Below are 16,965 nucleotides of genomic sequence, written 5' to 3' on the forward strand. Positions count from 1 at the left end.
CAGGGTCAGGAGACATTTGGGAACGGGACAGTACGGCACTTCCGTTGGGGTCCCGCTAGTCCACTAACCCGCGCCGTGGGCCTAGGGGAATGGGGTCCCGCCGCCTGGCGCTGGCGCGGCTGCATGGGCTCTTCGCGGTCTACAAGCCCCCGGGGCTGAAATGGAAGCACCTGCGGGACACCGTGGAGCTGCAGCTTCTGAAGGGTGAGTGCCTCGAACCGGACCCACAACCCCGCTCCGGTTCTCCCGGGAATCCATCTCCGCTTCTCATCCTTCAGGCAAAATAAAGTCATGTGACCCAGTTCCCCGGGCAGATCGCTTTCCAAATCGCTGGTTCTGTACACTCCCTTACTCCTCGCTTTCCCCCCGCGTTCAGATGGGTAAACAGACTCAGTGTTCGTTGTCATGAGTAGTAGAATCAGAATTTGAACCCAAGTCTGTTTCTTTCCCCCTTTTTTTTTTTTGCCTTTTCTCCTCATGTTTATATTTTTAAGTTGTTTTTATTATAATTCCAGTATAGTTAACATACAGTATTAAATTGGTTTCAGGTGTACAATATAGTGATTTGACAATATAGTGATTTAACAATTTTATGCATTACTCAGTGCTCATCATGATAAGTGTACTCTTTATTTCCCAGTACCTATTTCACCCGTTCCCCACCCACCTTCCCAAGTCTGTGTTTTAACTGCTGCTATTTGCTACATCGTGCGCTTTCTCTTCTACACCTCCATTCTTCCCTGTTCCACCTTCCCCATGTGATCAGACAGAACTGACCGGATATCCTTTACCTTTGTGTACTCAGGCGTCAATGCTGGGAAGCCTCCTGCCCCTGAACAGCGTGTTCGGTTCCTGCTGGGCCCCATGGAAGGCAGCGAAGAGAAGGCGCTTACCCTCACAGCCACCAGTGTGCCTTCTCTCACCAACCATCCGCTGGGTAAGGCACCTTCAGGCCAGGGCCTGGGTGTCACTCCCCAGGTAATCTCTGCCCAGAGTCCGTGTCCCAGTCAGTGCTTAGATTCCTGTCTCGGATCCTTGAAGGGCCACAGCAGGGATGACATATTTGACCAGGGATTGGCCAGTTTTCCTGAAAAGAGCCAGATAGTAAATATTTTAAGCTTTGCAGGCTCAACTCTGCCATTGTAGTGCAAAAGAACCTGTAGATGGGACGCCCAGGTGGCTCAGTCCGTTGAGCATCAGTCAGACTTCGGCTCAGGTCATGATCTCCTGTTCATGGGTTCGAGCCCTGCATCAGGCTCTGTGCTAACAGCTCAGAGCCTTGAGCCTGCTTCAGATTCTGTTTCCCTCTCTCTCTGCCCCTCCCCTGTTCACGCTCTGTCTCTCTCTCTCTCAAAAAATAAAGTAAAACGTTAAAAGAAAAAAAAAAAGAACCTGTAGGCAGTATGCAAAGCAATGAGCCTGGCTGTGTTCCAATGCAACTTTATTTGTGAAAAGTGACATTTGAGTTTCATATAATTTTCCTATGTCACAAAATATTATTCTTTTGATTTTTTTGAACGATTTAAAAAAGAAAAAAGAAATTTAACTCATGGGCCATTAAAAAAACCAAGTTTGGGGATATAGCCTGTGGACTGTAGTTTGCTGACCCCTTTTAATTATTCTGTAATTATTCTGGGACTCCAGATGGCAATTGACACCCTCAGGTAGAAGTCCTAAGGAGGGAGTTTCGGACCCTTGGGAAAGAGTGACTTTTTTAGTCAACAGAGCTGCCCAAGAATGGAACTGGTTTTATAATGAGCTCTCTGTCACTAGATGAGATTAGAAAGATTGAGGGGCTTGTCCAGAAACCATTAAAATCCCTTTGACAGTGATATTTAGTGACTCTAAAGTGTAACAATAACACGTATGATGTACTGAGGATCCTCTCTGTACTAGATACTGTGTTAAGCTTTTCAGATTCTGTGTTAAGAATCTTCACCAGAATCCTATGAGGTGGGTCCTGTTCTCATTTTTCAAATGAGGAAACTGAGGCTCAGTGTTGACATTAAGTAACATAGCCTGAATTCAGTAGGCACTTAACCATCCTGTATCCTTCCCTTAGACACCTCTTGATCTATAGAAGGGTATATGCCTCTGACTCATTTCCTGTGTACGGTCTTTTTTTTTTTTCTTTAACAGCATTATTGAGATAGAATTGATACACAAAAAACCACGTATTTTAATGTATGTATTTTTGATGAGTCGTTCATTCTTTCACTAGGTATTTCCTGAGCACCTAGGTTCTCTGGGGGTAGAATTAGGAACCCACGCCCTGCCTTCAGGAACTTACCATGTCCATTTTCTCCCTGGGGTGGCCAGGAGTCTCCTTCTGCAGCAGCTGAGTAGGAAACTCGAGTCCCAGTGTTATGCCCAGTCCACTCAAAGCCTCTTACTGGGGGAGCGATGAGAGACAGAGTAACGAGCCCTTTTTCTGGGCCCAGGGAACTGAAGAAGTGGTTCTAGGCCCCAGAATCCGTGGTAGGGAAGCCTGAGAGTCCACCCCCATCCTGGTTTGGGCTCCATGAAGCTACATTCTAGGAATGAGGTCACCATGCAGGCCAGAGTCATCCTGGAAGCTGGATTCATTGAGGAAAGGGTCCTTGTTTGTTTCTTTCCAGTCTGTGGACCAGCATTCACCAGCTTGAAGGTTGGCGTGGGACACCGGCTGGATGCCCAGGCGTCTGGGGTGCTTGGTAGGTGATGTGGTGAGCCTGGGGGTGCAGTGATGTGGTGAGCCTGGGGGAGAAGTGGGGAGCTGCCAGGAACCCGGCTTACTTCCAGCCTGACAGCCATTTCTCACCATTGCCCTCCTCCCCTGATTTCTGCCCCAAGTCTGATCAGCTGCTGGAAGGGCTGGTGGGGGGGTGGGGGGGAGGGGATGTCACAATTGCCCACCTTTATCAAGTGATTCCTGTATGTGACATGTGGTACAAAGCCCTTTGTGCACACATATTCCTGACTACAACCTTATTAGGTAGATATTTTATGATTTTATGAAGAAAAGAAGGTTCCAGGAACTTAGGTGACTTGGTCTGGGTCACGTGGATAGTGAATGCCCCTCGTCTAGGGAGGGAAAGTGGTCATCACTTGTGGGAGGTAGCCAAGCGCGTGACTGGCCCCATTGGCCAGGGTCTGAATGTCGCTGGAGCTGGACACACAAAGCCCTGAGTCATGAGCCATCTGTGCCCCCGGGATCAGGCGGTGGCCACATCCTCCATGCACGATAGTCACAGTCCCCTTGTCTAACTTCCTGGGGCACAGGCAGGCAGACATGATCTCATGCTCCCTCTCCAGGAGTGAATGGAGGGTCATTCTCTCCTTCAGCCGGAGGGAGAAACAGCCAGAAAAAGGCAGGGAGTGGTCACAGTGCCCCTTTATTGGGCCCTTCCTTTGTGCTGATTTCTTCCTGTGCATTGCCTCAACCTTCACAACACCCACAGGGATCAGATGGCATTTTTATCCCCAGTTTGCTGATGGGGAGCTTGAGGCCCAAGTAGGTTAAAGGACATGCTTAGAGCCATCCCACATTTGAGTGCAGGTCTGTGTGACTGGGCCAGTGGTCTCTTGCTTTTGAGCACATCAGAATCCTCTGGTGAGCTTACTAAGGATCCTAGGCCCCTCCCCTCCAGCAGTCAGAGTCAGTGTGTATGGGTGGGCCCTGAAATCTGCATTTTCGTATCTACGCAGAAGAGCTTACTTGTGCTGTCCTTGCCCCCCGCTGCTGGCTTTAGTAGCATTGAAGGTGGGAGTATTCTGGTGGTGGCTGTAAGGGTTGGGGGTCCCAGGGAAGGGGGAGCCAGGTGTGAGATCAGCCTTGCTGTCTTTCAGTGCTTGGCGTGGGACACGGACGCAGCCTCCTCACCGACATGTACAATGCTCACCTCACCAAGGTATGGGGGTGCTGGGGACAACTCATTTAGCCCCTAGTCCTTTCTCTGGGAGTCACTGGTGGGAATCTGAAGCCGAGAGGATTCTGTGGGGGAAAGGGCCCGGCCATCAGCAGGCATTGTTTTATGGCCGTGTGCTGGGGGATAAGGATAACACAGCAACGGCTGTAGGCATTACTGCGTGCGGGCTGCTCTGTGCTGAGTGCTGCACGTGGACCCCTATGGACTCCCTTGTGGATGCCTCACAACTTCCCCAAAAAGTGGGATCTGGTGTTAACCCACCTTACAGATGAGAGAACTGAGGCGTTGAGAGGGGATGTCACTTGCCCAGGGTCGTGCAGCCTGTAAGGAACAGAGCTGGGATTTGAACCTGGATCTGTCTGACACCAGAGCCCGATCATGACACCACTCCGTTCCGTCCTCAAGACTGAGAAGTGGATGTCACTGCCTAGACCTCAAGGAGTTTGTGTCTGGACTGGGGCCATGGAGTCTGGCACCATGAATGGGGACAGAGGTGCCGTGTCAGAGAGCCTACATTTTTAGTGGTTAAGAGCAGTTTTTGGAGCCAAATGGCTTCAGTTCAAAACTAGCTTCAAGGTATCTGGTTAAGCGTCCAACTCTTGATTTCGGCTCAGGTCATGATCTCATGGTTTGTGACTTGGAGCCCCGTGTCAGTCTCTGTGCTGACAGCCCAGAGTCTGTTTGGGATTCTCTCTCTCCCTCTCTCTGTGTCCTTCCCCTCTCTCTATCTCAAAAATAAATAAACATTAAAAAACAAAACACAGGGGTACCTGGGTGGCTCAGTCAGTTAAGCGTCTGACTTCGGCTCAGGTCATGATCTCACGGTTCATGAGTTCGAGCCCTGCATCGGGCTCTGTGCTGATAGCTCAGAGCCTGGAGCCTGTTTCAGATTCTGTGTCTCCCTCTCTCTGTGTCCCTCCCCAGCTTGTACTCTGTCTTTCTCTCTCTCTCTCTCTCTCTCTCTCTCTCAAAGATAAATAAAAACATTAACAAAACAAAAAACACACAAAAAACAGCTTCTACTCCTCTGCCAGCTCTGGGTCCCTGGGTGGATTGCTTAATATCTGTGTATCCCCCCTTCCTCAAGTCTATAATGCAAGAGATAATAGTACCTCCTCTATAGGGTTACTCTGAAGTTTAAATTAGTAACTGCATGCAATGTACTTAGCACAGGCACTTAGCACAGTCAATAAATTATTGTCACTGTTGCCATCATCTCTGACAGAGGCAGCTGCACAGATTGTATTTGGAGGGGTGGGGAGAAGCCAGCAGGGTGCACTGGGAAGGGCCCAGCATGATAAGTTGTCAGGTTTGTCTGGAGAGGAGAGTTATGCAGGCATGAGGTGGTCATAGTAGGGTCGTCATTGTCCTTTGCAGTTATAGAAAAGTCTGGTGCCCTTCCCGAGAGAGGCAGTGAGGTGGCTGGGGGTCTCTGAGTGCCTGCGCTCCCTGAGGGGAGACCTGAGGACCCCCCCACCTGTGGCCTGTCTAGCAGGTTGGGGGTTTGAGCTGTTGGCTCACTTCCTTCCTCAGTGCTGAGGGAGAACAGGGACACTGACCATGTCTTCCCCTCCCTGTCCCTGCAGGATTACACGGTGCGTGGCCTCCTGGGCAAAGCCACAGATGACTTCTGTGAAGACGGGCGGCTGGTGGAGAAGTCAACATATGGTGAGAGCCCGCAGGATCCCAGGGCAGAGGGAGGAGCAGCTGTGGCTGCCTTTGCATTTGCTGTCCCTTGGTTCCTATGGTCCCCCCCACTCCCTGGGCAGGCCATTCAGCCTCCCTCGGTGACTCCCAACACACTAAGTTCAGTCTGGCTGTTAGAAGGCTTTGGGCACATGATTCTGTTTTCCATAAACAAGTGCCATGTGTTCCCCCTTTGCTTCCCCACCTGGCATAAATGTCACCTCCCCAGGGAAGCTCCTCTAACCCCCAGATGAACGAGGTGGACTCTCAGAACAATAATCGACTAATGATTCGTGATTATTTAATATCTGTCTTCCCATTACACTGTCACCCGTGAGAACAGGGACTGTGTCATTCCACTCCTGTGGTTCCACAGCGCAGAGCCTGGGACATGGGAGGTGCTTATTGGTTGGATGGATGGATGGTTGGAGGGTTGGCTGGTTGGATGGGTGGGATGGATGGCTGGGTGGCTCATTCTTTGCTTCTTACTCTCCCTGTGTTCTGACATTTTCCGTAGATCTAATTCATTTCTTATTTAATGGATGTTTTTTGAGCACCAGCCACGTGCTAGGTCCTGGGGGTGGGGAGAGGATGTATGATGAGTCAGATGGGGTCCCCAATCTCAGTGAACTCACAGTCCGGCAGGGAGAGCAAACACACACCACCACGTCACCTGGAGAGGATTAGAAACATGTGGCAAAGTAACACGGTTATGTCTGTACATGTAGGTGTATCAGCATACAAAACACATCTAAAGATAACTAGCAAGTTGACACTTCTGGGAGAGAGGAAGGCAGAATTTGGAGGAGAGGGGAGGTGTTTGTTAATGCTAATCTAAATTTCTGTTTTTCGTTTTTGATGTGTATTTATTTTTGAGAGAGAGAGAGAGTATGCATAAGTGGGGGAGGGGCAGAAAGGGGGGAGAGGACAGAGGATCCGAAGCAGGCTCTGTGCTGACAGAGAGCCTGATGTGGGGCTTGGACTTGTGAACCATGAGATCATGCCCTGAGCCACCCAGGTGCCCCCTAATCTAAATTTCTTAAAGAAGAAGGGCACCTGGGTGGTCAGTTGGTTAAGCGTCCAACTTTGGTCATGATCTCGTGTCATGGTTCATGAAATTGAGCCTTGCGTCGGGTTCTGCACTGATGGTGCAGAGCCTGCTTGGGACTCTCTACCCCTGCCTGTTTGTGCATGTGTATGTGCTCTGTCTCTCTCACTCTCTCAAAAAATAAATAAACTTAAAAAATTATTGTAAATTTCTTCTTCTTTTTTTTTAAATTTACATCCAAATTAGCATATAGTGCAACAGTGATTTCAGGAGTAGATTCCTTAATGCCCCTTACCCATTTAGCCCATCCCCCCTCCCACAACTCCTCCAGAAACCCTCAGTTTGTTCTCCATATTTATGAGTCTCTTATGCTTTGTCCCCCTCCCTGTTTTTATATCATTTTTGCTTCCCTTCCCTTATGTTCATCTGTTTTGTCCCTTAAAGTCCTCGTATGAATGAAGTCATATGATGTTTGTCTTTCTCTGACTGACTTCACTTAGCATAATACTCTCCAGTTCCATCCACGCAGTTGCAAATGGCAAGATTTCATTCTTTTTGATGGCTGAGTAATACTCCATTGTCTATATAGACCACATCTTCTTTATCCATTCATCCATCGATGGACGTTGGGTTCTTTCCATACTTTGGCTGCTGTTGACAGTGCTGCTGTAAGCATTGGGGTGCATGTGTCCCTTCGAAACAGCATCCCTGTATCTCTCTAGTAGTGCAATTGCTGGGTCGTAGGGTAGTTCTGTTTTTAGTTTTTTGAGGAACCTCCATACTGTTTTCCAGAGTGGCTGCACCAGCTTGCATTCCCAATTTATTGTAAATTTCTTAATGAAGATTTAAAAGTTTTTTTTTTTTTAAATTTTTTTTTTTCAACGTTTATTTATTTTTGGGACAGAGAGAGACAGAGCATGAACGGGGGAGGGGCAGAGAGAGAGGGAGACACAGAATCGGAAACAGGCTCCAGGCTCTGAGCCATCAGCCCAGAGCCCGACGCGGGGCTCGAACTCCCGGACCGCGAGATCGTGACCTGGCTGAAGTCGGACGCTTAACCGACTGCGCCACCCAGGCGCCCCTAAAAGTTTTTTTATAACATTCATTTTTGAGAGACAAAGACAGAGCACGAGTGGGGGAAGGGCAGAAAGGGAGGGAAACACCACAGAATCGGAAGCAGGCTCCAGACTCATCTGTCAGCACAGAGCCCGACGCGTGGCTTGAACTCACAAACCGTGAAATCACGACCTAAGCCGAAGTTGGATGCTTAACTGACTGACACACCCAGGCGCCCTTTTTTTCTTTTCTTTCTTTCTTTCTTTCTTTTTTTTTTTTTTAAAGCGTCCCACTCTTGATTTCAGCTCAGGTCATGATCCCAGCATCATGGGATTGAGCCGTGTGTCAGGCTCTGTGCTGAGTGTGGAGCCTGCCTGCTAGAGATTCTCTCTCTCTCTCTCTCTCTCTCTCTCTCTCTCCCTCTCCCTCTCCCTCTCCCTCTCCCTCTCCCTCCACCCACTTGTGCTCTCTCTCTCTCTCAAAATGAAAAAAAAAAAAAAAAAGTTAAAAACAGAGCAAATTAATGCTGGGAAAGAGACCCAGGTGCAGAGTGGCAGGAGCCAGGAGAAAGAAATGACAGGCTCCAGGGGTGCCTGGGTGGCTCAGTCGGTTAAGTGTCCTACTTCGGCACAGGTCATGATCTCACAGTTCGTGAGTTCGAACCCCGCATCGGGCTTTGTGCTGACAGCTTAGAGCCTGGAGCCTGCTTCAAATTCTATGTCTCTCTCTCTCTCTCTGCTCCTCCCCCACTCATGCTCTGTCTCTCCTTCAAAAAAAAAAAAAGTGACAGGCTCCAGGAAGTCTTCGTGGAGGAGGCTACATTTGAACTAGGCTATAAATGAGGGGGAAGGAAGCAGTGGTGGGTGCATTTCAGGTAAGGCAACAGGGTGAATAAAGCCAGACAGAAGGAATAAAAGGCTTAGTCCCTTCCAAGCTGGAAAGCCTTTGGTTACCACACCTGTGCCCAGAGCTCTGGCCTTTGGAGTCAGAAGTTGGCACCTGCCCAGCTGGGTCCAGGATCAGCCTTCTAGCAGTTCATGAGCGTCCCCAGGCTTGGCAGCTGCCTGCCCTTGTCACTCAGTGGGTCCAGCAGGCAGAGCCCCTCCCTCTTCTTGCCATCTGTTTCTGCGTTGAGACAGATGGCGCTGTCCCTCCCAGGGTCCCTGGCACAAGCAACCCTAGATTGGGGTTCAGGGGACCTGGCTTAGAATATTGGATAAATCTCATTTCCAGAAGAAACTTTTTTTTAAATGTTTGTTTATTTTTGAGAGAGAGAGAGAGAGAGAGAGAGAGAGAGACAGAGCACGAGCAAGGGAGGGGCAGAGAGAGAGGGAGACACAGAATCCGAATCAGGCTCCAGGCTCTGAGCTGTGAGCATAGAGCCCAGTGCGGGCTCGAACTTGTGAACCATGAAATCATGACCTGAACTGAAGTCGGACGCTTAACTGACTGAGCCACCCAGGCGCGCCCAGAAGAAACTTGGAGTGTATGAGCCCCTTGAAAATGTCCTCACAATGCTGAGTTCAGATATAACTTTGTAAGAAGAGGGTTCTGGGCTTTCACAAGATTCTCAAAGGACTCTCAATCCTCTAAATGGGAACTCTGGGACAGAGGGTGCTCTGGGACACCCTCCAGGTTCCAAGGACAGGGCTGGTTTGGGGGGAGGGAGTTCGCCTGTCCTCAGCAGGCACCTGTATGCTGACCATCCCCCCTGGCTTTTCCAGACCACGTGACCAGAGAGAAACTGGACCGGATCCTGGCCCTGATCCAAGGTTCCCATCAGAAGGCCCTGGTGATGTAAGTGGAGCCCAACCCACACTTTCCTGAAAGGGGCCCTTGAGGAGGTGCTGGAAGAGCAAGAAATGCCCACTGGGCTCCCTGTAGGCTCCGCCCACCCTGGGGCAGATTCCATGCATCTCTTTGGAGCCCGAAAGCCGACTTGAAGCAGCCCTTCCTTCCACAGCACGCAGAAGTGTTTCTTTGTGCCAGGCCAGCCCCTGGGGAGACCAAGGGGGAACAAGAGACCCCGGCTGGCCTCAGTGGGAATATATGATTTAGTGGAGAAGGAAGCCAGGAACCCACATGATATGATGCAGAGCCAGGGGGTGGGAGCAGGCAGCATGTGCATGACTGGAAGCTGGGGGGTGTGTGCAGAGGAGGGCAGAGCCTGTATCTAAAGATTGGAGGGGACAGAGAAAAAGGTGGCTGGAAGGGCAGGGAAGATGGAAAGAGAATGAAGAGCTTCAGGAAAGCTCTTTCGTGAGAGGGGGCAAGGCCGGGGGCAAACAGTCTGCCCAGCTCCCCACTCCACGCCAGTCCCCTTCTCATCCCCAGGTACTCCAACCTCGACCTGCAGACCCAGGAGGCCTACGACATGGCCGTGAGAGGCTTGATCCGGCCCATGAACAAGTCCCCGATGCTGATAACGGGCATTCGATGCCTCCACTTTGCGCCTCCGGAATTCCTCTTAGGTAGGCTCCCCCAAGAAGTTGGAGCAGTGAGATGGGGCTCATGGGTTTACAGAGGCTGCCACGTGACAGCCCCAGTCTCTGCTGGCTAAGGCGCCAGGACCAGCATCCTTCTCCGCACGGGGCTGGACCTGGCCAAGTCACACGGCACACGGATCGAATGCTGTCCTATCCGCTGCCAAGTCACCCTTTAGAGCCAGCCTTTAGCGAGCAAGTTATACTCAGCAGCTCATTCCCGGATCTTCGCAGCGTTTCAGGTTTCAGTAAGCCAGCAGACGGCACCCTCACCTCCCCAGTCCTGCCCACCTCCTTCTCTCTGTCTTACTAACCAGGGCTCCTTTCCTTGAGTACCGACCAGGGCTCTCCCAGTACTAAGCACCTTATGGAGATTATCTCTCAGACTCCTCACGACCACCCACTTTATAGATGAACATACGGAGTCTTAGAGCAGCATTTCTGGAATATTAACCTGCCCACAAATCACCTGGGGGTCTTTTTTTTTTTTTTTTAAGTTTATTGATTTATTTTGAGAGAGCGTGAGCCGGGAAGGGGGTAGAGAGCAGGGAGAGAGAATCTCAAGCAGGCTCCACGCTCCGCTCAGCACGGAGCCCGATGTGGGGCTTCATCTCATTGGTGAGATCATGACCTGACCTGAGTCGAAATCAAGAAATCAACAGTCCGGAGCTTAATTGACTGAACCACTCAGGTGCCCACTGCTCCCCCCCCCCCCCCGCCCCTTTTTGAAGTTTATTTATTCATTTAGAGAGAGAGAGAGAGCTCTGGCGGGGGGGGGGGGGGGGGGGGGCGTGTCTTCTTTAAAGGCAACTTCTGACTCTGCAGGTTTGGGTGGGGCCTAAGATTCTGCAGGTCTAACAAGCTTTCAGGGCTGGCCCTTGGGCTACACTTGGAATGGCAGAGCCCTGGAGAACTGAGATACTTTGCTAGGGTTATCACCCAGCCAGGAGGTATCACAGGGTGTGGATCTAGATCAGCAGACACCAGAGGCTGTGCTCCCATCCGTGGGATCTGTTGTTATGTACCCCTGGCAGAGGTACAGTGCATGCACGAGACACAGAAGCAACTGCGAAAGTTGGTGCACGAGATCGGCCTGGAGCTGAAGACCACTGCTGTCTGCTCCCAAGTGCGGCGTACCCGTGACGGCTTCTTCACCCTGGACGACGCCCTCCTGAGGACCCAGTGGGACATGCACAGCATCCAGAATGCCATCCAGGCCACAGCTCCCCGGGTGGCAGTGGAACTGGAGAAGAGCTTGAGGCCAGGCCTGGGCACCCCGGCAGCGCCCCAACCCTAGCTGGTCCTGGGACTCCAGGGGGCCGAGCTCTGCCTCAGGGCTGGAGAATGGTGCTGGGCATTGAAGGGCCAGGCCACTGGTGGGGCACTGGATGGAAAAGACAAGAGTTGTTCCTGAGCTGCCACCGATAACTGTGCAGAAAGCAAGAGTAGGGGGAAGCTTTTCTACATGTGACATAAAACTCCGAAGCTGTAAGAAAAAAGATCCACAGACTTGAAACAGTTGAAAAGGAAGAACTTCTTTGTGAAGGAAAAGGTGGTAAACAAATGACAGACTGATAAAAATACTTGCAATATGTTTAAGAATGAATAGCCATAATGTATAAAGAGCTCTTATAAAAAAGAAAGAGACAAGAAAATTGGGCCAATGGCATGAATTGTGTGTGTGTGTGTATGTGTATGTATATATATAATATATATATGTTCTATATACATATATTTTCTACATATATATATGCACATATATATGTATATATGGAAAGAAATACAAGTGGCCAGTAAACCAGAAATGATGCTCAATCTCTCTAATAATGAAAGATTTACAGATGAAAATGATATGCCTTCTCCTTGCCTTTCAAAACAATAAAAAGAGAATATCCAGTATTGGTGATGTGAGAAAATGGGCAATCTGTGCTATTGGTAGGAATGCACAACTGTGGAACCTTTTAGGAATACTTGGTAGTATGTGTCAACACTAAGAACACTCCTGCCCTGAGACTCAGTGGTTACAGTTTCAGGAATCTGTCTTCTTACTCTGATTGCAGAAAATTGTAGGTACATAGATGGTCATAGCTGCATTGTAATAGTAGCAAATAGGAAATGTCACCATCCTCCATCAGCAAGGGACTGTATAAATAGACAAGGTGTATATAGGGTCAAAAGGTTCTCTATTCTAAGGGCGCCTGGCTGGCTCAGTCAGTAGAACAGGCAACTTTTTTTTTTTTTTTTTTAATGTTTATTTTTGAGAGAGAGAGAGACAGAGTGTGAGTGGGGGAGGAGCAGAGAGAGAGAGGGAGACACAGAATCTGAAACAGGCTCCAGGCTCTGAGCTGTTAGCACAGAGCCTGATGCAGGGCTAGAACTCGGGACCAGTGAGATCATGACCTAGGCCAAAGGCGGACACTTAACTGACTGAGCCACCCAGGCTCCCAGAACACGCAACTCTTGATCTCAGGGTTGTGAGTTCCAGCCCCACGGTATAGAGATAAGTCTAAAAAAATAAAATTAGGGTGCCTGGGTGGCTCTTCCAACTCCTGATCTCTGCTCAGGTCATGATCTCACGGTTTGTGAGTTCCAACCCCGCATCGGGCTCGTGCTGACAGTGCAGAGCTGCTTGGGATGCTCTGTCTCCTCTCTCTGCCCCTCCCCCCACCACACACTTGTGTGTGCATGCTTGTGCACGCTCCCATGCTCTCTCCCTCAAAAAAGTTTATTTTGAGGGAGAGAGAGAGAGGGAGTGAGAATCCCAAGCAGGCTCCGCACTTTGAGCACAGAGCCCGATGTGGGACTCGATCTTACAAACTGTGAGATCATGATCTGAGCTGAGATGAAGAGGCAGATACCTAACCCACTGAGCCACCCCAGGCACCCCGATAAATAAACTTAAAAAAAGTTAAATCTAAAAAAGGCTCTATTCTAATACTGTCAGGAAAATTACCAAAAACTGATTTTTGTAGCCTTTTTTTCCTGCCAATTTGGTTTTTCTCTAGGCTTTGGACACCTTGATCCCTTGTGAACAGGGTTTTTGTTTTGTTTTTGTTTTTGTTTTGTTTTGTTTTTTGGTCTGGCTCTCTTTTAACCTCTATCCATATAGATATTTCCTACTCACATTTGGGATAGAAGGAGCAAGTTGGCCTCTGGCTAAGGTTCCAGTCTGGGCCTCAAAGGGAAACACTGCATGTCTCCTGTCCCTGCTGTCACCCTGGGAGAGGAGAGCCCAGCCACCCTGGCGTCCTCACCTTCCCACGGGGGCAGCGCAAGCCTCGGCATGGTGCCAGGCAGGTGAGGCTCTGTGGGCTGCTGGCTGTGGGGCCTCAAAGAGAAGCTCCTTGACCTGTAACATGAGAATAATGGTTCTGCCTGTCTTGTGGGGTTGTTACACATGAAGTCATGGTGAGGTGCTCACTGTGGGTAAGACCAGCGCTGTGTGTGCGAGCCATCCAGCCATCCGCCTGCCGTGGCTGCTTTCTTCGGAACGGTGACTTAAGAGAGCTGTCACAGAGTCAGGGGCCTTCTCTCCATCACCTCTTGTTTATCTGGGGCGATAATCAGCTGGGAGCTGGACAAACACCTTGGCCAGGTGATTAAGGTCAACAGCGACAGTGATAAAATTGTTGCCGTTGCCTGTATGTCCTCTTGATGTGAGGTGATGAAAATGCCCCTTCACCTCTGTGGTCTTCCTCCCAATAACCCATGGCTCCAGTCTTCTGAGGACATGGGACAGATTCTGGCAGTGAGGCATCCTACGAAATACCTGACCAGGACTCCTCAAAATCATCAAGGTCATCAGGGCACCTGGGTGGCTCGGTTGGGCCACCACCTTCGGCTCAGGTCGTGATCTCATGGCTCGTGAGTTCAAGCCCCGCACGGGGCTCCATGCTGACGGCACAGAGCCTGCTTCGGATCCTCTGTCCCCCGCCACTCTCTCTGCCCTTCCCCCACATATGCTCTCTCAAAAATAAGTAAACATTAAAAAAAAAAAAAAAACTTACCAAGGTCATCAAAAGTAGTGAAGTCTGAGAAACCACCATAGCCAAGAAGAACCTAAGGAGACGTGACAACCAGATGTCTGTCTCCCATAGAGATCCTGGAACAGAAAAAGAGGACTTCAGGTAAAAATAAAGGAAATCTAAGTAATTTCTGGACACTAGCTACTATATAGTAATGTCTCAGTATTGGTTCGTTAATTGTAACAAATATACTAACGTAAAGTGTTAAATAGTACAATAATACGGCAGAGTCCGTGTTGAGTATATGGGAATTCTCTGTATGTCATCTCAGTTTTTCTGCAAACAACTGTTTAAAAAAAAAAAAAGTCCATTGGCAAAAAGATCAGCCGGAGAGATCTTTGAGAATCCAGATTCTAGCCCTAGCCCTTGGATTCTAACTCAGTGGGTCTGGAGCAGGGCCCGGAAATCTGCATTTCAGCAAGTGCCTAAAGAATCTGATACCAGAGCTGTACAAACAGGGCCCCCCAGGAGCCAGCTGGGCATCGCCATTCTCTTTGAGTCATCAGGAGCCAAAGTGATGGCTACTTGAGGGCCATTTAAGAAGAGAGTAGCCAACGTGGGGCTCAGTCGGTTACGTGTTCAGCTCTTGATTTCAGCTCAGGTCGTGATCTCACGGTTCGTGAGTTTGAGCCCCACATCGGGCTCCATGCTGGCACTGGGGAGCCTGCTTGGGATCCTCTCTCTGTCCCTCCCCGCCCACCCCCCTCCTAAAATAAGTAAACTTGAAGAAGAGAGTAGCGACCAGCCACAAGTGGTAGAGTTTGCCTACCTCACCAGGGCTGCCCTAATAAGGTACCACAAACCAAGTGGCTTAAATGGTAGAAAGTTACTGTCTTGCAATAGGCTGAATGTAGAAGACTAGGGGTCCAAGATCAACCAGCAGGGCTGGTTCCTTCTGAGGGATGTGAGGGAGAATCTGCCAAGCTTCTCTCCGGGCTTCTGCTGGTTTGCTGGCAATCTTGGGTTCCCTGGCCGGTAGAAGGTATCACTCAGATACCTGCTTTCAAGTTCACATGGCCTTCTCCCTGCGGATGCACCTTGTGTCCAAATTTCCCCCTTTCCTAAGGACACTGATCAGATTAGGTCCCCGCTGTGCTCAATATGACTTCCTCTTAACTAATGACATCTGCAATGACCCTGTTTCCAGAAACGTTCACGTTCTGAGGTACCAGGGGATTCGGACTTTAACGTGAGGATTTGCAGGGACACAATTCGACCCACAACACATGGTAAGACATTCACCTGGGCTGGCTCAGTGCTCCTCAGAGCACTATTGTCACGTGACCAGAAAACTCCCTGTGCTTCCCTCCATATCTGCTGCAGATTGACTGCGGCAGGTATGCTGTGGTTAGTCAACACTCCCTTAGGAGCTCTTTGGTAGGAGTGCTAGGGACTAGAGCCGCTCACAGCCTTCCGTACCAGCCGGGGGTGGTGGGGAGGGCTCAGGGCCCCAGTGGATCTAGAAGGTGGCAAGCCAGGGTCAGGGAATCTAGCTGTCCCTATCAGGGCCTCTCTCCAGGGCTTTCAGCAAGCATCTCCCCTTCCCTTAGCCAAGTAAGAATTTAAACTTTTTATTTGATTGCACTGTATATAAGAAGTCTATCTGGGGATGCCCTGGGTGGCTCAGTCGGTTAAGCGCCCGACGTCGGCTCAGGTCATGATCTCATGGTTTGTGAGTTCGAGCCCCGCGTCGGGCTCTGTGCTGGCAGCTCGGAGCCTGGAGCCTGCTGCGGATTCTGTGTCTCCCTCTCTCTCTGCCCCTCCCCCGCTTGTGGTTCTGTGTCTCTCTCTCAAAAATAAATAAACATTAAAATATAATAAAAATTAAAAAAAAAAGAAGTATATCTGGATCTCATTCTAGGATTTACAAAGTTTGGGTCATTGGTCTTCGATTATAAAAGAGAAAAGTATCTCTCGGGAGTCCTTTGAGATGAGGACTTTGTCTGTTTCATTCACCAGAGCCACACACCACAGGCTCCTGGGACGGGATATGTGTTTGTCAAGATTCTTCAGGGAAAGAGAACCAATAAGTGTGTATATATAGAGAGAGATTTGTCTTAAGAAATTTGCTCGTGTGATTGTGGAGCCTGTTAAGTCCAAAATCTTCAGGGTAGAGGAACAGGCCAAAGGCCCAGGGGAGACTTGATGTTGCCGGCTTAAGTCCCCAGATAGTCTGGAAACAGAATTCCCTCTTCTGTGGGGACCTCACTTTCTTTTTGTTTTTCCTTTGAAGTCCTTCAACTGATTAGGTAAAGCCCGCCCACACTGCAGAGGGTAATCTGGTAAATCTACTGACTTAAATGCTAATTTCATTTTTCGGATGCCTTCACAGCAACATCTTCATCACAAACTTCATCACAACAGGATGTATCTCTTTTTCATTTAGGGACACAAAACATGCTCCCTCTGCAAGCTGAAATGGTCCAAGGGGTGCTGTAGGATTGACCACCTGGGTTTGGATACCAGCCCTGGCCTTTCTTCAGTATGTGAAAGGGGCCAGTAGCTTCACGTGGGTGAGTCCTGGTTTCCTCTCCTGTCATGCAGAAGGGGTGACAATGGTGCCTATCTCATACAGGGATGAGATGAGCCAAGATGAGCCAGGTGAGCAAATGCTTTGTGCCAGGCCCCGGGCTAAGAACGGGAGCATACCTGATCTCATTTAATCCTCAAACAGGCCTGAGGTTTAGGCGCTATGGCTACCCCTCTTTTATAGATGAGGAAACTGCAGCATGAAGAGGGCAAATGACATGTCCAAGGAC

At 49.6% G+C, this 16,965-nt stretch overlaps 1 protein-coding gene across 1 annotated transcript; it reads left to right on the forward strand.

Moving 5' to 3' along the window:
• Positions 1-73: 73 nt before the first annotated feature.
• TRUB2 (TruB pseudouridine synthase family member 2) lies at positions 74-12,425 on the forward strand. Its single transcript, XM_047829224.1, is given in 9 exon segments — positions 74-204; positions 806-937; positions 2,619-2,693; positions 3,829-3,890; positions 5,495-5,576; positions 9,423-9,495; positions 10,033-10,169; positions 11,216-11,457; positions 11,459-12,425. Coding segments are annotated over 9 exon segments (1,002 nt in total). The 5' UTR covers positions 74-89; the 3' UTR covers positions 11,543-12,425.
• The last annotated feature ends 4,540 nt before the right edge of the window (positions 12,426-16,965 follow it).

This window comes from Prionailurus viverrinus, chromosome D4 (genome assembly GCF_022837055.1).
Source record: "Prionailurus viverrinus isolate Anna chromosome D4, UM_Priviv_1.0, whole genome shotgun sequence".
NCBI classification, from domain to species: Eukaryota; Metazoa; Chordata; class Mammalia; order Carnivora; family Felidae; genus Prionailurus; species Prionailurus viverrinus.